Raw genomic sequence first — 22855 nt, forward strand, 5'->3', positions numbered from 1 at the left:
TACTGGGGGCCAGTCCCAACAGCGCAGGAGTAACGGGAAGCCTTCGTAAAACGTTCATCACGAAGGGTCGACGTCTTGCAATAAGTGTGTGTGACGAATGACATCCGGGGAACACATATCTTCTTGTGGGTTACAGAAAAAGCGTCGTTAACATACACAATACGGAAGTAAGAGGGTTACTTTCATCCATTTACAGATAAAGACTAACCCCCCCCCCCCCCCCCCAGAAGAAGAGAGAACTTCGCATTCTTGCATTTTCTTTCTTTTTTGATCCCAGCGGAAGACATATTGTTACAAAAGGCTTCCCAAACAGCAACAGACGACCCCCTGGGCCGATCTGAGGCTGTTTGTGATAGTGGGAAATGTAGAAACTCACAGGCTAGTGTGGTAAGAGTAGAAAGGCATACAGGTCATACAAAAAGAAAAAAACCTGCAAATCGTTCGTGTGACTAAGGAGGCGGAAAGAATGCTAGACGTGGACTTGAACAGAAATATTTATCAGCTTTATTCTTACGGTTATCTGAAGCACTGCTTTCAACCACTCGAACTGATAAATCATTCCAAATGTTAATATTCTTCTTCAAGTAAAAATACTTCGCTTTGTTCGAGATAAATAAAGACTTCCTACGAGTTTAGTCGAAGGCACTTTTCATATTTTCTTCGCCACTGACCTCTATGTTGCGGTACACGACCCGTGTGGTCTTACATGACTGGATTCAAAATAGTGCGGAGGACAACACCTCCAGCCTTTTTCCTGCTGGCGTAGGTCTGTGTCAGGAGAATCCAAGATGGATGGCAGAAGGCATGAGAGCAAAAGTCAAACTCAGAACCGAAGCAGAACGCTAACAGCGGGCGAAGTCAGAAGGAAAGGAAGATTGTACCACTAGAGTTCATCGCTCATGAGAACATACTCCCTATACACATCACAGACAGCTATGGGAGGGAGAGGAGGAGGGAAACCTATACTTCAGTGATGACAAATTATATGAAGTAAAGTCCAAAAATATAGTCACCCAAGCACTGGAAAAAAAAGGATTTACAGTCCAGTGTCCCACAGATCTCCACTGTCGCAGATCCATCATACAGAAGAACATCCGGTTCTTACAGGAGGACTACAACCTAGGGTACATCAAAAGCGACAAATTCAACACACACACACACACACACACACACACACACACACACACACACACACACACACACACACTCCAGTGTAACTTGGTGACAAGCTTGCCAAGAGAGGATTCGCTCTATGCTTTCTACACATCGCCGACCAGCAAACTGAACCTGAGCGATTTATCTCTCCCTCTGCTTGTTGTAAGCCTTCGGCACTTGATGACCACAAGACCAAGTGAATGTCAGACACCATCAGGATTACAAGACCTGTTCAGCATGCGTTGAGGTGAACCCCACATGGAGAGCCTGCCAAGCGGACTGCCAAAAATACCATCACTGCTCAAAAGGTCATCCAGCCACAGCGATGAAGCGTGGACACAGGGGGGAATAAAAGCAGTGAATATAAAGCGTGAACAAGTGATGCAAGATAAGACCCGCCCTAACCTTTCTTTCTAACAGGTCAGAGAACATCCCAAGCGAGAAAACACCCTCCCTGAACCCTTACAAGAGTCACTGAAGGCAGTCAGCTCAATGACCTCATCACAACGCCTTGCGCTTTTAAATCAGCTGGACGACGTGAACAGCGAACAGTTCTTCGCAAGATGGTGGAACAGAACAATTAAAAGGGTATGCCCTTTACTTGTTCTGTTCCATCATGAAACATAGAAGGAGAAAACGTGTAAGGAATTAATAAAAGAAGTCATTTTATGACAATGTGATCAACTGATTGAGGAAATTGTAGACGAGGACAACGTACAAAAATTAAAAAAAAAGAATACTTGATAGAGATGGTTCCCCACGAGGGTAAAGCTCTCTCCCCGTGTAGTTCAAATAGGTCATTATAAATAGGTCATCACACACACTGGGTAGTTATTGAATGTAGGTTGTTATACTGGAAATAATTTTCGTGTCATAGTCAACCTAATATTATTCCTGACTCTTCCCTATCTGTACAGGCGTAGTGAACTTCTCCTGGCATCCCTTCATGCATCCGTGTCTCCTGCTGCTCCTGTTCCTGCTGGTTGGGGCACAGGAGCCCCCGCCTAACTACTCGCAGGACATGCTGCCCAACACGAACTTCACCTGCAGCGACAAGGCCACGGGAGGCTACTACGCCGACCCCGAGGCTGGCTGTCAGATGTTCCACGTCTGCGTCAGGGTCTCCGACGAGGAGGTGAGTACGTCCTTTGGCTGTTCCTTTCTACCAGGTCCTCTGAATAGCTTCTGAAGTCCCTCGCCTAAGGTGAAATTCGTCAGTCTCTGGCGAGAAGGTAAGTTCTCTGGCAACAGATAGGGGCTTTCCAAGGTCCCATAAGTAGCTACAAGTGCCTTCTGCAAGGCTCTCAAGTGTATCTCTTTTGTAGAGGTTCTGTGAGCATTTTAAGCTCCTGGTGTCCTTCATAAAAGCCTACAGCGAAACTGGTCATTCGCTGCAAAGGAAGTGACCAGTTCCTCAAGCAGTGACTTGGGCTTCTGCAGGTCCTCCAGAAAGCATCTAATGCCCTTCAAAAGGCCTCTAGTGTAGCTCTTTACTGGAACTCATGCGTCCTTTCCAGTTCCTGGCAAGTTATAAGTTTTCCAGGTAATACTGGAAAGAATCTAATCTTCAAGTAATCACTTTCTCTGCCTGTTAGATATGACAAAGCAGCCTTGAACACGAAGGTACAACCCTTGAACACAAGGGCGCGACCCAGAAACATGTGGGTAATAGCCCTTGAACATGAATGAACGACCCTTGAACACGAGGGTACGACCCTTAAACACGAGGATACGACCCTTGAACACGAGGGGTACAGCCCTTGAACACAATGCGACAACCCTTGAACATGAGGGTTATAGCCCTTGAACATGAGAGTATAGCCCTTGACACGAGGGGTATAGCCCTTCAACACCAGGGTACGACCCTTGAACACGAAGGTACTACCCTTGTTCACGTGGGCACGACCCATGAACACCAGGGTACGACCCTTGTACACGAAGGTACTACCCTTGTTCACGTGGGTACGACCGATGAACGCAAAGGTACGACCCTTGTACACGTGGGTACGACCCATGAACACCAGGGTACGACCCTCGACCAAAGAGGATGCCTATGACCTTTGCGTATAACGGCGTAACCATTACTCGACTCTTGCAGGTCAGGACAAGGTCTGCGACATCACAGCCAAGGGTTGTACAGTCGTTGCTCAAGGGTCGTCCCGTCGTGTTCAAGGGACGTGGGGGTACTTTTTTCCCCACGGGTCTTATTACTGTGTTTCAACAAGGGTCGTCTCGTCGTGCTCAAGGAGTTAAGATTCCATGACTGCAAACAACAACACACACACACCCACACACATACCTTACGACGTGTCCACATAACAATAACCTTCTCATAAACTCATAAATAATACTTTGCAATCTAAGCTAACAAGCTAGCAACCTCCAAAAAGAGAAATTATCACATAATCCTCGTATCCATTCCTAGATCATCACATAACCCTCGTATCCATTCCTAGATCATCACATAACCCTCGTATCCATTCCTAGATTATCACATAACCCTCGTATCCATTCCTAGATCATCACATAACCCTCGTATCCATTCCTAGATTATCACATAACCCTGGTATCCATTCCTAGATTATCACATAACCCTCGTATCCATTCCTAGATTATCACATAACCCTCGTATCCATTCCTAGATTATCACATAACCCTCGTATCCATTCCTAGATTATCACATAACCCTCGTATCCATTCCTAGATTATCACATAACCCTCGTATCCACTCCTAGATTAACACATAACCCTCGTATCCATTCCTAGATTATCACATAACCCTCGTATCCATTCCTAGATTATCACATAACCCTCGTATCCATTCCTAGATTATCACATAACCCTCGTATCCATTCCTAGATTATCACATAACCCTCGTATCCATTCCTAGATTATCACATAACCCTCGTATCCATTACTAGATTATCACATAACCCTCGTATCCATTCCTAGATTATCACATAACCCTCGTATCCATTCCTAGATTATCACATAACCCTCGTATCCATTCCTAGATTATCACATAACCCTCGTATCCATTCCTAGATTATCACATAACCCTCGTATCCATTCCTAGATTATCACATAACCCTCGTATTCATTCCTAGATTATCACATAACCCTGGTATCCATTCCTAGATTATCACATAACCCTGGTATCCATTCCTAGATTATCACATAACCCTCGTATCCATTACTAGATTATCACATAACCCTGGTATCCATTCCTAGATTATCACATAACCCTGGTATCCATTCCTAGATTATCACATAACCCTCGTATCCATTACTAGATTATCACATAACCCTCGTATCCATTCCTAGATTATCACATAACCCTCGTATCCATTCCTAGATTATCACATAACCCTCGTATCCATTCCTAGATTATCACATAACCCTGGTATCCATTCCTAGATTATCACATAACCCTGGTATCCATTCCTAGATTATCACATAACCCTCGTATCCATTCCTAGATTATCACATAACCCTCGTATCCATTCCTAGATTATCACATAACCCTGGTATCCATTCCTAGATAACATACGTGACAATAAAGGTTTAACTTTTGTCCCACATGAGAAATAATGAGACTTATGAGTAAACAGATTACATAACGGTCTGGATGACCACGAGCCACGTAATTTCATGGCCATTACGTCTACATAACGGAAGTTTTGCGTCATCCAGGCCACTGCTCACGTAATCTGTGTCGTGAGCAATAACATGCGGCATATCCAGACTACTATTGGGTTGTGATTTCATTACAATTGGAATCTTTATGTATTAGTGTCTAATACCCAGAACAAGACGGTACGATCCCTTGGGCAAGACGGTACGATCCCTTGGGCAAGACGGTACGATCCCTTGGGCAAGACGGTACGATCCTTTGGGCAAGACGGTACGATCCCTTGGGCAAGACGGTACGACCCAAGAACACGAAGGTATGATCCTTTGGGCAAGACGGTACGATCCTTTGAGCATGACGATACAACGCTTGAGCATGACGGTACAACACTTGAGCACGACGGTGCAACGCTTGAGCATGACGGTACAACGCTTGAGCATGACAGTACAACGCTTGAGCACGACGGTACAACGCTTGAACACGACGGTACAACACTTGAGCACGACGGTGCAACGCTTGAGCAAGACGGTACAACGCTTGAGCATGACGGTACAACGCTTGAACACGACGGTACAACACTTGAGCACGACGGTACAACGCTTGAACACGACGGTACAACACTTGAGCACGACGGTGCAACGCTTGAGCACGACGGTACAACGCTTGAGCATGACGGTACAACGCTTGAACACGACGGTACAACACTTGAGCACGACGGTGCAACGCTTGAGCATGACGGTGCAACGCTTGAGCACGACGGTACAACGCTTGAGCATGACAGTACAACGCTTGAGCACGACGGTACAACGCTTGAGCATGACAGTACAACACTTGAACACGACGGTACAACGCTTGAGCATGACGGTGCAACGCTTGAGCACGACGGTACAACGCTTGAACACGACGTTACAACGCTTGAACACGACAGTACAACGCTTGAGCACGACGGTACAACGCTTGAGCACGACAGTACAACGCTTGAGCACGACAGTACAACGCTTGAGCACGATGGTACAAAGCTTGAGCATGACAGTACAACGCTTGAACACGACGGTACAACGCTTGAACACGACGGTACAACGCTTGAGCACGACAGTACAACGCTTGAGCACGACGGTACAACGCTTGAGCACGACAGTACAACGCTTGAGCACGATGGTACAAAGCTTGAGCATGACAGTACAACGCTTGAACACGACGGTACAACGCTTGAACACGACGGTACAACGCTTGAACACGACGGTACAACGCTTGAACACGACAGTACAACGCTTGAACACGACGGTACAACGCTTGAGCACGACGGTACAACGCTTGAACACGACGGTACAACGCTTGAACACGACGGTACAACGCTTGAGCACGAAGGTACAACGCTTGGGCACGAAAGTACAACGCTTGGGCACGACGGTACAACGCTTGAGCACGACGGTACAACGCTTGAACACGACGGTACAACGCTTGAGCACGAAGGTACAACGCTTGGGCACGAAAGTACATCGCTTGAGCACGACGGTACAACGCTTGAGCACGACGGTACAACGCTTGAACACGACAGTACAACGCTTGAGCACGACGGTACAACACTTGAGCATGACGGTACAACGCTTGAGCACGACGGTACAACACTTGAGCACGACGGTACAACACTTGAGCATGACGGTACAACGCTTGAGCACGACGGTACAACGCTTGAGCACGACAGTACAACGCTTGAGCATAGCACAACGCTTGAGCACGACGGTACAACGCTTGAGCACAGCAGTACAACGCTTGAGCACGACGGTACAACGCTTGAGCACGACGGTACAACGCTTGAGTACGACGGTACAACGCTTGAACACGACGGTACAACGCTTGAGCACGACGGTACAACGCTTGAGCACGAAGGTACAACGCTTGGGCACGAAGGTACATCGCTTGAGCACGACGGTACAACGCTTGAGCACGACGGTACAACGCTTGAATACGACGGTACAACGCTTGAGCACGACGGTACAACGCTTGAACACGACGGTACAACCTTTACGTATGATTCATGTCAAAGGTGACACCACGATGACGGCCAAGGGTCGTACAGCTGTGGTTAAAGGTCGTACCTCACGGGTTGTACCGTCGTGCTCAATGCGTTGCACGGTCGTGCTCAAGGGTCGAGCCATCATGGCCAAGTGATCAATGACACAGTATCCCAGTAAATCATTTACAACAACGGAACCGTCGAAGCGGTATAACAGCGCCAGTAAATCATTTACAACAGCCCTACAGTCAAGGCGGTATCCCTCCCGCCATTGATCATTTACGAAAAAAAAATGAACAGTACATTAAACCTACAATTGTTTAGGGCGGGAAGGAGGCTGTACTTGGCTCCGGCCGTGACCCCTGCAGCTCACACACACACACACACACACACACACACAAACACACAGAACAGCAACACAAGAGCCTTTTGCGACTGACGCCACCAGCGGAGTCTCCTTGAAGGGGAAAGTCGGTTCCTTGCGTCTGTCTTGGCGACTTGAAGGGCTCGTCAATATCTGATGATGTACGTACGTGCTCGACGCCCCCGGCATAACATGACAAAACTATGAATCAACAGAGCTTTAGGCATCGTAGGCTTATGTTTTTTTCCTACTCAAAGAAACTCCTTTATAGATATTATTCATTTACTATACTTAATCGCTGTTTCCCGCCTGTTCATCGTCCCCTCGAGGCTAGTCGACTAATGGATACCAAGTTTAAGCTGGGGGCATGTGTGTATGTATATACTTACTAATAAAGATACAGTACATATATACAAGGGCGGGGCAACACGAGTGTAAAACTCTCTCCCTGTAACACATAAACAGTTACTGCACAAGTACAGTGCCCCCACCTGGAGCTGTGGGGATGGTCAACACTCTAGGAGACGAAGGAGGAGGAGTGTATCTGGAGAGGACACAGTGGTGAATAAATGAAGGGCAATACTGGCGGTGGGTCTGCCTGGGCGCCAAAGCACTAGAAACAGAGGAGGCGACAGATTCTTCAAGAGCAAAGAAAGGCTGGATATCACTCGAATATGTCTGCCAACAAAACCCAGAAAACAGGAGAACTGACCAAGGAAAGAGAAGCAAAAACCGAAAGACGAGCAGAAGACAAAGGAAGTGAACATGAACAATATGCACTTGTCTTTGTATGGGTGGAGACACAAGGGCGGCCATAACTAGAGCGAAGAAGGGAATGTGCTTGACATCTCGCTGCGGGGGGAGGGAGACTTGCAACGTCAGGATGACCAACGACAAATTCTAGGTTGAGAATACTGAAGATTCTACGTAAGTATTGACACTGTTGGTGGTGATACATGTATAATAATCATCCCAGGACCAATGCCCATGAAAGAGTCCTGGTGCTATACATGACCTCATGTAACTCAAGGCTGCACTACTTCCAGCAGCAGGGAAATGTAGACTCCTTTAAAATGAGAAAGGTCTTTGACGAGACTTGTACTTCCAGCATTAGAGCCTCGTCAAAGGCGACTTTCCAATCGCATTGTAACCTCGAGCGGGCGGAGTCCGGTAGAACGGGAACAAATCATAGGCGAAGTTAGGTCAGGGAACGAGTTGAGTGGGGAAGCACCGAAGCAGACGATGGAAATGAAACAGCAAGAAAAAAGAGAATGATGAGTGTGCGCGTAGCGTCAAAAACAAATAATGAGGGTGAGGGGTGACATGGCGCCAGCGCAGGTGAGGGAATAATGGGCACGTTGAGTGACACGGTCATGTCTGCATGACGTGCAGAGAGACGCGCATAGCCACACTGGCCCAGAAAGAAAGCTGCAAATGTCATAGGATTGACTGAACATCATCATGAACTCTGGATGGTTATTAGAGTAGGTGACTGCAGATAAGGATGCAAAGAAACAGTAAAAGAAACGAATCTACGAAGGCAAAACAAGAGCTACTGAATAGCTTTAGAATCTCTCAGTGTTCGGTGGCTATTTAGTATGACTAATTACGATACACTAAGAGAACCGGTGGTAGAAAAGTTATACAAGTCAGTGATGGTGTTTGGACTGGATGAAAACCAGGTGAAGACGTCTGGGAAGAACAGGAAGATGCGATTGTGATAACTATGGACACAGAAAAGGAATGGTTATTTCCAGATCAGTTATGATCATATGTGACACATAAGATAAAAGCTCGCACTGGAGAGTGCAAACACCTGCTGAGCCATAATTTCTCCCTCTTTTCCTCTCACTTTACATCTCTTTTCACCCAAGATGGTCTTTGATTGGGGTACTTTTCATCATGCCACTCTATATATATATATATTTTTCTTTCAAACTATTCGCCATTTCCCGCATTAGCGAGGTATCGTTAAGAACAGAGGACTGGGCCTTTGAGTGAATACCCTCACCTGGCCCCCTTCTCTATTCCTTCTTTTGGAAAATTAAAAAAAAAAAACGAGAGGGGAGGATTTCCAGCCCCCCGCTCCCTTCCCTTTTAGTCGCCTTCTACGTCACGCAGAGAATATGTGGGAAGTGTTCTTTCTCCCCTATCCCCAAGGATAATATATATTTATATGTATATATATATATATATATATATATATATATATATATATATATATATATATATATATATACACACAAAACGTTCACAGCTTTCAGAGAAAACGAACTTAACGTTTTTTTTTTTTTTTTTTTTTTTTTTTTAATGCTTTGTCGCTGTCTCCCGCGTTTGCGAGGTAGCGCAAGGAAACAGACGAAAGAAATGGCCCAACCCACCCCCATACACATGTATATACATACGTCCACACACGCAAATATACATACCTACACAGCTTTCCATGGTTTACCCCAGACGCTTCACATGCCTTGATTCAATCCACTGACAGCACGTCAACCCAGGTATACCACATCGCTCCAATTCACTCTATTCCTTGCCCTCCTTTCACCCTCCTGCATGCTCAGGCCCCGATCACACAAAATCTTTTTCACTCCATCTTTCCACCTCCAATTTGGTCTCCCTCTTCTCCTCGTTCCCTCCACCTCCGACACATATATTCTCTTGGTCAATCTTTCCTCACTCATTCTCTCCATATGCCCGAACCATTTCAAAACACCCTCTTCTGCTCTCTCAACCACGCTCTTTTTATTTCCACACATCTCTCTTACCCTTACGTTACTCACTCGATCAAACCACCTCACACCACACATTGTCCTCAAACATCTCATTTCCAGCACATCCATCCTCCTGCGCACAACTCTATCCATAGCCCACGCCTCGCAACCATACAACATTGTTGGAACCACTATTCCTTCAAACATACCCATTTTTGCTTTCCGAGATAATGTTCTCGACTTCCACACATTCTTCAAGGCTCCCAGAATTTTCGCCCCCTCCCCCACCCTATGATCCACTTCCGCTTCCATGGTTCCATCCGCTGCCAGATCCACTCCCAGATATCTAAAACACTTCACTTCCTCCAGTTTTTCTCCATTCAAACTCACCTCCCAATTGACTTGACCCTCAACCCTACTGTACCTAATAACCTTGCTCTTATTCACATTTACTCTTTAACTTTCTTCTTTCACACACTTTACCAAACTCAGTCACCAGCTTCTGCAGTTTCTCACATGAATCAGCCACCAGCGCTGTATCATCAGCGAACAACAACTGACTCACTTCCCAAGCTCTCTCATCCCCAACAGACTTCATACTTGCCCCTCTTTCCAAAACTCTTGCATTCACCTCCCTAACAACCCCATCCATAAACAAATTAAACAACCATGGAGACATCACACACCCCTGCCGCAAACCTACATTCACTGAGAACCAATCACTTTCCTCTCTTCCTACACGTACACATGCCTTACATCCTCGATAAAAACTTTTCACTGCTTCTAACAACTTGCCTCCCACACCATATATTCTTAATACCTTCCACAGAGCATCTCTATCAACTCTATCATATGCCTTCTCCAGATCCATAAATGCTACATATAAATCCATTTGCTTTTCTAAGTATTTCTCACATATATTCTTCAAAGCAAACACCTGATCCACACATCCTCTACCACTTCTGAAACCACACTGCTCTTCCCCAATCTGATGCTCTGTACATGCCTTCACCCTCTCAATCAATATCCTCCCATATAATTTACCAGGAATACTCAACAAACTTATACCTCTGTAATTTGAGCACTCACTCTTATCCCCTTTGCCTTTGTACAATGGCACTATGCACGCATTCCGCCAATCCTCAGGCACCTCACCATGAGTCATACATACATTAAATAACCTTACCAACCAGTCAACAATACAGTCACCCCCTTTTTTAATAAATTCCACTGCAATACCATCCAAACCTGCTGCCTTGCCGGCTTTCATCTTCCGCAAAGCTTCCACTACCTCTTCTCTGTTTACCAAATCATTTTCCCTAACCCTCTCACTTTGCACACCACCTCGACCAAAACACCTTATATCTGCCACTCTATCATCAAACACATTCAACAAACCTTCAAAATACTCACTCCATCTCCTTCTCACATCACCACTACTTGTTATCACCTCCCCATTTGCGCCCTTCACTGAAGTTCCCATTTGCTCCCTTGTCTCACGCACTTTATTTACCTCCTTCCAGAACATCTTTTTATTCTCCCTACAATTTAATGATACTCTCTCACCCCAACTCTCATTTGCCCTTTTTTTCACCTCTTGCACCTTTCTCTTGACCTCCTGTCTCTTTCTTTTATACATCTCCCACTCAATTTCATTTTTTCCCTGCAAAAATCGTCCAAATGCCTCTCTCTTCTCTTTCACTAATACTCTTACTTCTTCATCCCACCACTCACTACCCTTTCTAATCAACCCACCTCCCACTCTTCTCATGCCACAAGCATCTTTTGCGCAATCCATCACTGAAGGGAACTTAACGTGGTATATATATATATATATATATATATATATATATATATATATATATATATATATATATATATATATATATTACCCCTGGGGATTGGGGATTAAGAATACTTCCCACGTATTCCCTGCGTGTCGTAGAAGGCGACTAAAAAGGGAGAGAGCGGGAGGCTGGAAATCCTCCCCTCTCGTTTCTTTTTTTTTTTTTTTTGATTTTCCAAAAGAAGGAACAGAGGGGACCAGGTGAGGATATTCCAAAAAAGGCCCAGTCCTCTGTTCTTAACGCTACCTCGCTAATGCGGGAAATGGCGATTAGTTTAAAAAAGAAAAAAGAAAAAAAAAATATATATATATATATATATATATATATATATATATATATATATATATATATATATATATATATATTACAGTACTAAAGAAAGAGAGAACAAAGAAGAGGAGAGGATCTATCTTTCCTAGTGAGGGAGAACATTAAGTTTCAGAAGCAGCCAGTAGCCCATGGCCCCTTCTTACAAACCTGGCTAACTGGGGGGAAAAAAAAGAAAGAAAAACATTCGATGATGAAGGTACAATGATGAGGGCGCAGCAGACAGAGAGGAGGAGGAGGAGGACTACCCGACGATGGGAAAGTTCAAGCTGGGGAAAATGTGTCTGGATCCACTTTGAGGAAGTGAGGCATGACGACTCCATGTCACTGATCCTATCACCGGCAACAGACGAGTCGGGGGATGAGATGCACCATCATTACTGGGCTCCATTTCCCCGCACCAATAATGATAATATCAATAATGAAAGTAATGATATCAAAGATAATGATCGGAAGCTGGGAACTGGGACTGGATATCCTACTTCCTGTATTACTTTCCAAAAGAAGGAATAGAAGGAGGAGGAGGAGGAGGAGCCAAGCAAGGATCTTATTCTCCTCTAAGGCTCATTATTATGTTCCTGATGCGACCTCGCTCACGACAGAAATCGCGAACATAATTATAATAATAATGATAATAATAATAATAATAATAATAATAATAATGATAATAATAATAATAATAATAATAATAATAATAAGAAGAAGAAGAAGAGGAAGAAAATAATCTCTGTTACTTCATTAAGAAAGAGTGATAACCCAGGATGCTTAAGTGCCAATTAATAAGGAAATTAAGACGAAATCAGAGAGGGATCTAGCTAGATGCCTGGAGGAGGGGAGGAGCTCCGACAAAACCTGAATGACTTCCTTTGGGAACGTAACCTCGCACACTGAGTCCCATGGACAGTGTGGGACACGACACTCGGAGCGAGAGAAAAGACAAATGCCACTTGTGGGAGAGAGGTGGGATTCAAATTCAGATCACAAAAGCTCATTTTCCAGGGTAAAAGGAGACCCAAGCCACTACACGATGAGGTAACCGCATGAAAGAGAGAGAGGGAAAGCATCCGTGAACAACGAGAGGTGTTTAATATGAGACATTAAAATGCCAAGCGACCAGCGAGTGTCGTAGAATATGGAGCGCTGAGCAGCTCAGGAATATTGATGAAGACGCTGTGGACAAGGCGAGTTGAAATCCTAATCTGTTCCACTAACCTTACTGGAACAATGTCAATATACAAAAAATATATCTACGACTGAGCTTGATCAGGACCGAGGTATTCACAGAAATTGTGTGTTGAAACCAAAGGGACAAATGTTGAACTAAAACCAACGTTCTACAGTGAGCTCTTAAGTTAAAGACATTTTACGTCCAGTATTACCCAGTTCGGATATAGAAGACATCATGCAAGGCACAGAGACCATCACGCGATACATATATAAGCCCAGTAAGTAGCTGGTTAAAACGTATAAGGCACACGACCCTGATGTTATCCCGCCGCCTAACTAGTGTGTGGATTCGCATGCCAAAATGACCAAGGACTCACTAGAAGATGGTCTGATACCAATGGACCAGAGCATCGTTCTACACATTTGGTGACGGGCGAAAGTGCACTTACAAGACTAAAGACCAATATCAGCGATGAACTCGATGTATAAACTACTCCTCAAACTCAATAAGCAAAACGAATGATCGTTTTCAAACCCATGAATACTACTAGAGTGTAAGAAAGTATGGGTGCAGAGGGAAGAGGTTATGTAAACAATCTCCTAGGCATTTGTGACAGAGCGAGCAATATAGTAAGAGTAAACTATGTGCTTTAAGACTACCGAAGGGCAATGAGAGCAAAGACAGGTGTTCCACAAGGTTGAGACTTGGTTACGCTTCTGTTCCTGAGGTATGCACGAATATATGACTCTCCTACAGGACTTCTATCGCACTTGAATATACTTACGGATGAAAGTCAGCTTGTAAGAGGCATAAGAAGTCTTCAGGATTACGAAATATGAGAAACAGATGATCAGGATTATGATCGTAACTGAGATCTGGAAAGGTTCCAGCACTGAACATATAAATATTGGTCAATGAACTTCAACGCAACCAAACGCAACGACAGAAAAGATGAGACACAGTGGGACACGACCAGGATATAAGGGTCATATAACAGAGAAGAAATCACTGGAATAGTCCTGCCAGAGAAACTTGCAGGCTAACACAGAACACTCTGTCTGTCACCAAACGTCTTATCAACCGAAGTGTGTATACGGAAGCTAACATATATTGTTCGTTATAAATGACTTCAAATACATTCACAAAGACGCATTCAGATGTTTAGTCTTAAAGTACAGTAGAGCGAAGGAAGAAGTAGAGGAAGCATCACCTGTTTGGTCACAACACTTCGAAACACAGGCGGACTGAAAGAGAGCCTCCAGCGGCGGGAAATACAAATTGTTCCTGAAGCAAGGGCGTTAAACTTCAGTGAGGAGGTTAAGCCAGGGATACTGCACACTTGAAAAGACATAAGGACGTGGGGAAACATGATGTTAGACGTTAAGAAGCTCCACACATGGTAGAACAATGGTGATATACAACAATTCTTCGACACATGGAGGAAGCGACTAAACTGAAGGTCACAACATTCAATAAACAAGAAAAAAAAGTCACAAGAAATGTGAAGTGTCTCTGTGGTAGCGCAGAGCAGGAGAGATGATTGTTATTAACATATAAAACCAAGAAATTAAATGATACAGAAGAGACGTGAAGGTTGGGAGCCGAGTGAAATTCGTTCTCTATTTGCACAAATAAGCAATCGCCAACGATTGAGACGGGGCAATAGGGGATAAATCTCACGATAGTAATCACACACACACAAAACACACAATATATAATAATTTATATATATAATTATATATATATTAATATAATTTTGTTCTTTCTTTTCTTTTTTTTCATACTATTCGCCATTTCCCGCGTTAGCGAGGGAGCATTAAGAACAAGGACTGGGGCCCTTTTAGGGAATATCCTCATCTGGCCCCCCTTTTCCTTTTCCTTCTTTGGAAAAAAAAAAAAAAAAAAAACAAAAGGGGGGGATTTCCCGCCCCCCCCCCCTTCCCTTTTTGTCGCCTTCTACGACACGCAGAGAATATGTGGGAAGTGTTCTTTCTCCCCTATCCCCAGGATAATATATATTTATTGTATATATATATATATATATATATATTTTATATATAATATATAATATATATATATATATACACACAAAACGTTCACAGCTTTCAGAGAAAACGAACTTAACGTTTTTTTTTTTTTTTTTTTTTTTTTTTTTTAATGCTTTGTCGCTGTCTCCCGCGTTTGCGAGGTAGCGCAAGGAAACAGACGAAAGAAATGGCCCAACCACCCCATACACATGTATATACATACGTCCACACACGCAAATATACTTACCTACACAGCTTTCCATGGTTACCCCAGACGCTTCACATGCCTTGATTCAATCCACTGACAGCACGTCAACCCAGGTATACCACATCGCTCCAATTCACTCTATTCCTTGCCCTCCTTTCACCCTCCTGCATGCTCAGGCCCCGATCACACAAAATCTTTTTCACTCCATCTTTCCACCTCCAATTGGTCCCCCTCTTCTCCTCGTTCCCTCCACCTCCGACACATATATTCTCTTGGTCAATCTTTCCTCACTCATTCTCTCCATATGCCCGAACCATTTCAAAACACCCTCTTCTGCTCTCTCAACCACGCTCTTTTTATTTCCACACATCTCTCTTACCCTTACGTTACTCACTCGATCAAACCACTCACCCACACATTGTCCTCAAACATCTCATTTCCAGCACATCCATCCTCCTGCGCACAACTCTATCCATAGCCCACGCCTCGCAACCATACAACATTGTTGGAACCACTATTCCTTCAAACATACCATTTTTGCTTTCCGAGATAATGTTCTCGACTTTCCACACATTCTTCAAGGCTCCCAGAATTTTCGCCCCTCCCCACCCTATGATCCACTTCCGCTTCCATGGTTCCATCCGCTGCCAGATCCACTCCCAGATATCTAAAACACTTCACTTCCTCCAGTTTTTCTCCATTCAAACTCACCTCCCAATTGACTTGACCCTCAACCCTACTGTACCTAATAACCTTGCTCTTATTCACATTTACTCTTTAACTTTCTTCTTTCACACACTTTACCAAACTCAGTCACCACTTCTGCAGTTTCTCACATGAATCAGCCACCAGCGCTGTATCATCAGCGAACAACAACTGACTCACTTCCAAGCTCTCTCATCCCAACAGACTTCATACTTGCCCTCTTTCCAAAACTCTTGCATTCACCTCCCTAACAACCCCATCCATAAACAAATTAAACAACCATGGAGACATCACACACCCCCGCCGCAAACCTACATTCACTGAGAACCAATCACTTTCTCTCTTCCTACACGTACACATGCCTTACATCCTCGATAAAAACTTTTCACTGCTTCTAACAACTTGCCTCCCACACCATATATCTTAATACCTTCCACAGAGCATCTCTATCAACTCTATCATATGCCTTCTCCAGATCCATAAATGCTACATATAAATCCATTTGCTTTTCTAAGTATTTCTACATATATTCTTCAAAGCAAACACCTGATCCACACATCTCTACCACTTCTGAAACCACACTGCTCTTCCCCAATCTGATGCTCTGTACATGCCTTCACCCTCTCAATCAATATCCTCCCATATAATTTACCAGGAATACTCAACAAACTTATACCTCTGTAATTTGAGCACTCACTCTTATCCCCTTTGCCTTTGTACAATGGCACTATGCACGCATTCCGCCAATCCTCAGGCACCTCACCATGAGTCATACATACATTAAATAAACCTTACCAACCAGTAACAATACAGTCACCCCTTTTTTAATAAATTCCACTGCAAACCATCCAAACCTGCTGCCTTGCCGGCTTTCATCTTCCGCAAAGCTTCCACTACCTCTTCTCTGTTTACCAAATCATTTTCCCTAACCCTCTCACTTTGCACACCACCTCGACCAAAACACCTTATATCTGCCACTCTATCATCAAACACATTCAACAAACCTTCAAAATACTCACTCCATCTCCTTCTCACATCACCACTACTTGTTTTCACCTCCCCATTTGCGCCTTCACTGAAGTTCCCATTTGCTCCTTGTCTCACGCACTTTATTTACCTCCTTCCAGAACATCTTTTTATTCTCCCTACAATTTAATGATACTCTCTCACCCCAACTCTCATTTGCCCTTTTTTTCACCTCTTGCACCTTTCTCTTGACCTCCTGTCTCTTTCTTTTATACATCTCCCACTCAATTTCATTTTTTCCCTGCAAAAATCGTCCAAATGCCTCTCTCTTCTCTTTCACTAATACTCTTACTTCTTCATCCCACCACTCACTACCCTTTCTAATCAACCCACCTCCCACTCTTCTCATGCCACAAGCATCTTTTGCGCAATCCATCACTGAAGGGAACTTAACGTGGTATATATATATATATATATATATATATATATATATATATATATATATATATATATATATAATATATTACCCCTGGGGATAGGGGATTAAGAATACTTCCCACGTATTCCCTGCGTGTCGTAGAAGGCGACTAAAAAGGGAGAGAGCGGGAGGCTGGAAATCCTCCCCTCTCGTTTCTTTTTTTTTTTTTTTGATTTTCCAAAAGAAGGAACAGAGGGGCCAGGTGAGGATATTCCAAAAAAGGCCCAGTCCTCTGTTCTTAACGCTACCTCGCTAATGCGGGAAATGGCGATTAGTTTAAAAAGAAAAAAAAAAAAAAAATATATATATTATATATATATATATATATATATATATATATATATATATATATATATTATATATATATATTACAGTACTAAAGAAAGAGAGAACAAAGAAGAGGAGAGGATCTATCTTCCTAGTGAGGGAGAACATTAAGTTTCAGAAGCAGCCAGTAGCCCATGGCCCCTTCTTACAAACCTGGCTAACTGGGGGGAAAAAAAGAAAGAAAAACATTCGATGATGAAGGTACAATGATGAGGGCGCAGCAGACAGAGAGGAGGAGGAGGAGGACTACCCGACGATGGGAAAGTTCAAGCTGGGGAAAATGTGTCTGGATCCACTTTGAGGAAGTGAGGCATGACGACTCCATGTCACTGATCGTATCACCGGCAACAGACGAGTCGGGGGATGAGATGCACCATCATCACTGGGCTCCATTTTCCCGCACCAATAATGATAATATCAATAATGAAAATAATGATATTAAAGATAATGATCGGAAGCTGGGAACTGGGACTGGATATCCTACTTCCTGTATTACTTTCCAAAAGAAGGAATAGAAGGAGGAGGAGGAGGAGGAGGAGGAGGAGCCAAGCAAGGATCTTATTCTCCTCTAAGGCTCATTATTATGTTCCTGATGCGACCTCGCTCACGACAGAAATCGCGAACATAATTATAATAATAATGATAATAATAATAATAATAATAATAATAATAATGATAATAATAATAATAATAATAATAATAATATAATAAGAAGAAGAAGAAGAGGAAGAAAAAACTACTTGTTACTTCATTAAGAAAGAGTGATAACCAGGATGCTTAAGTGCCAATTAATAAGGAAATTAAGACGAAATCAGAGAGGGATCTAGCTAGATGCCTGGAGGAGGGGAGGAGCTCCAACAAAACCTGAATGACTTCCTTTGGGAACGTAACCTCGCACACTGAGTCCCATGGACAGTGTGGGACACGACACTCGGAGCGAGAGAAAAGACAAATGCCACTTGTGGGAGAGAGGTGGGATTCAAATTCAGATCACAAAAGCTCATTTTCCAGGGTAAAAGGAGACCCAAGCCACTACACGATGAGGTAACCGCATGAAAGAGAGAGAGGGAAAGCATCCGTGAACAACGAGAGGTGTTTAATATGAGACATTAAATGCCAAGCGACCAGCGAGTGTCGTAGAATATGGAGCGCTGAGCAGCTGAGAAATATTGATGAAGACGCTGTGGACAAGGAGAGTTGAAATCCTAATCTGTTCCACTAACCTTACTGGAACTATGTCAATATACGAAAAATATATCTACGACTGAGCTTGATCAGGACCGAGGTATTCAGAGAAATTGTGTGTTGAAACCAAAGGGACAAATGTTGAACTAAAACCAACGTTCTACAGTGAGCTCTTAAGTTAAAGACATTTTACGTCCAGTATTACCCAGTTCGGATATAGAAGACATCATGCAAGGCACAGAGACCATCACGCGATACATATATAAGCCCAGTAAGTAGCTGGTTAAAACGTATAAGGCACACGACCCTGATGTTATCCCGCCGCCTAACTAGTGTGTGGATTCGCATGCCAAAATGACCAAGGACTCACTAGAAGATGGTCTGATACCAATGGACCAGAGCATCGTTCTACACGTTTGGTGACGGACGAAAGTGCACTTACAAGACTAAAGACCAATATCAGCGATGAACTCGATGTATAAACTACTCCTCAAACTCAATAAGCAAAACGAATGATCGTTTTCAAACCCATGAATACTACTAGAGTGTAAGAAAGTATGGGTGCAGAGGGAAGAGGTTATGTAAACAATCTCCTAGGCATTTGTGACAGAGCGAGCAATATAGTAAGAGTAAACTATGTGCTTTAAGACTACCGAAGGGCAATGAGAGCAAAGACAGGTGTTCCACAAGGTTGAGACTTGGTTACGCTTCTGTTCCTGAGGTATGCACGAATATATGACTCTCCTACAGGACTTCTATCGCACTTGAATATACTTACGGATGAAAGTCAGCTTGTAAGAGGCATAAGAAGTCTTCAGGATTACGAAATATGAGAAACAGATGATCAGGATTATGATCGTAACTGAGATCTGGAAAGGTTCCAGCACTGAACATATAAATATTGGTCAATGAACTTCAACGCAACCAAACGCAACGACAGAAAAGATGAGACACAGTGGGACACGACCAGGATATAAGGGTCATATAACAGAGAAGAAATCACTGGAATAGTCCTGCCAGAGAAACTTGCAGGCTAACACAGAACACTCTGTCTGTCACCAAACGTCTTATCAACCGAAGTGTGTATACGGAAGCTAACATATATTGTTCGTTATAAATGACTTCAAATACATTCACAAAGACGCATTCAGATGTTTAGTCTTAAAGTACAGTAGAGCGAAGGAAGAAGTAGAGGAAGCATCACCTGTTTGGTCACAACACTTCGAAACACAGGCGGACTGAAAGAGAGCCTCCAGCGGCGGGAAATACAAATTGTTCCTGAAGCAAGGGCGTTAAACTTCAGTGAGGAGGTTAAGCCAGGGATACTGCACACTTGAAAAGACATAAGGACGTGGGGAAACATGATGTTAGACGTTAAGAAGCTCCACACATGGTAGAACAATGGTGATATACAACAATTCTTCGACACATGGAGGAAGCGACTAAACTGAAGGTCACAACATTCAATAAACAAGAAAAAAAAAGTCACAAGAAATGTGAAGTGTCTCTGTGGTAGCGCAGAGCAGGAGAGATGATTGTTATTAACATATAAAACCAAGAAATTAAATGATACAGAAGAGACGTGAAGGTTGGGAGCCGAGTGAAATTCGTTCTCTATTTGCACAAATAAGCAATCGCCAACAGATTAAGAGACGGGGCAATACGGGCATAAATCAGTCACAGATAGTAATCACACACACACACACACACAATATATATATATATATATATATATATATATATATATATATATATATATATGTTCTTTCTTTTCTTTCTTTCATACTATTCGCCATTTCCCGCGTTAGCGAGGTAGCATTAAGAACAGAGGACTGGGCCTTTGAGGGAATATCCTCATCTGGCCCCCTTCTCTGCTCCTTCTTTGAGAAAAAAAAAAAAAAAAAAAAAACAAGAGGGCAGGATTTCCAGCCCCCCGCTCCCTTCCCTTTTAGTCGCCTTCTACGACACGCAGGGAATACGTGGGAAGTATTCTTTCTCCCCTATCCCCAGGGATATATATATATATATATATATATATATATATATATATATATATATATATATATATATATGCATCAAAATGAAGAAACAGGAAGACAATGATACAAGACCAGAAGGGATAGGTTGGAACCAAATTTATGGCTGGCCAGGGAGGACACTATCATGTATGCAGGAACCTTCTGTTGGGCTGAACCTTCAGTCACTGAAAAAGGAGAAAATGAGAGGGAGCCTTCCTACACCATCTGGCCACCTCTGATGAAACTGTTCTCAAACATTACACTTCTCAAAATTGTAAACACATTCATGTATACATAGTTGTATACGTATCACGCGCCCTTCAGATGTCCTCTAGCATTTTGATGTATTAATTCAGTGTTGGTACAATATGAACGCGTAGTTAGTGCGGAAAAGAGAAATTTATAAGATAATCATGGACATGTTGGTGTTTATTACCTAAGTGAATAAATTTCGTTGTTCATCTCACATGCATTTAAACAAATTATTGTTATCATTATCATTATTACTATCATTCTGAGGCTCCCACGGCTTCAAGGTTATGTTACAATCATTACCAGGGAAATTATAGACTTCTCTGGAGCGAAGAGTTCTCTCTCATCAACTGACAATAACACAGCTTAGCCAAAAAACTTTTAAATCGCGATATAACCTCAAAGAGACGTAATTGCTCAAACACCAAGATTATCATATATATATATATATATATATATATATATATATATATATATATATATATATATATATATATATATATATATATCAGCTTGATCACAGTCGACAGATTTCACAGATGCAGGAATTTGCTTAAGACACTCGACTTGCTCAATTCGAATGTAAACGCGAAAGTGTTAGCATAGACACAAATCTGTGCTACATCAGGTTCCTAACCTTTAAATTCGACTTTATCTCTCCTAAGCACAGCTAAAAGCATAAAGCAAGAAACCCTCACTACGAGACCTGACCGATATTTCCCAAAGTACCAAACTGTCCATCTACTCCCACGTAATCTATTCAGCAGTATCTCAAAAACCGCAGTCTATGGTGCTGGATAAAGCAAAAGCAGCAGCTTGTATCATGGAAATATGCCTCTTTGCTATTGCTGTACTATACATCTATGGAAATCTATCAAACTAAATAACATGCTGGCGCTCAGGCGGGGAGGCGAGTGGCTTGGAGCCTAGTCAAGACCAGTAGAGTTAAGTCGAACTCGAACTGAGGAAGCCTATCACCTTCTCTTTCATTTTTCCTTTCTTTTCCTTCTTTAATGACGTATAACGCAAGTATTCATGAATATTAAAATAAGCAATTAAATGGAAACATTAAACACGTATAAATGATACAGGGATGGAAACAACATATAAATATAAAAAGAATTGGGATGAAAAAGCAACAGAAATCTCATCCTCATGAGATACTGTCTCTGAGGCGAAATCTCATCCTTATGAGATACTGTCTCTGAGGCGAGGAAGTTTTAACTGATAAAACAACATGCGACCAGATTGTTCTACCTTCTTCGTTCATGTAAGGATGATATCCTCTATACCTGTAACATGATTATTCTTGCTGTGTGTATACTTATATGGCATTCATCCTTACATCTTAAATTCATAGAATCATTTTTCCTTACTTTATAATGTATGCCCAATCGTCAGTAAAGAGCAGAGGAAAATTCCTTTCAATTTTCTCAGAGTAGAAAGAAAAATTGCAGCTTATA

At 42.8% G+C, this 22855-nt stretch overlaps 1 protein-coding gene across 3 annotated transcripts in view; it reads left to right on the forward strand.

Moving 5' to 3' along the window:
• LOC139747474 (uncharacterized) overlaps window positions 1-22855 on the forward strand; it is a 271738-nt gene that overhangs the window by 144350 nt on the left and 104533 nt on the right. For all 3 annotated transcript variants that reach the window (XM_071659839.1, XM_071659840.1, XM_071659841.1), the window contains one exon: window positions 2073-2290. In XM_071659839.1, coding sequence (XP_071515940.1) covers window positions 2073-2290 — 218 coding nt within the window. The remainder of the gene's footprint in view (window positions 1-2072; window positions 2291-22855) is intronic.

This window comes from Panulirus ornatus, chromosome 68 (genome assembly GCF_036320965.1).
Source record: "Panulirus ornatus isolate Po-2019 chromosome 68, ASM3632096v1, whole genome shotgun sequence".
In the NCBI taxonomy this organism is placed as follows: Eukaryota; Metazoa; Arthropoda; class Malacostraca; order Decapoda; family Palinuridae; genus Panulirus; species Panulirus ornatus.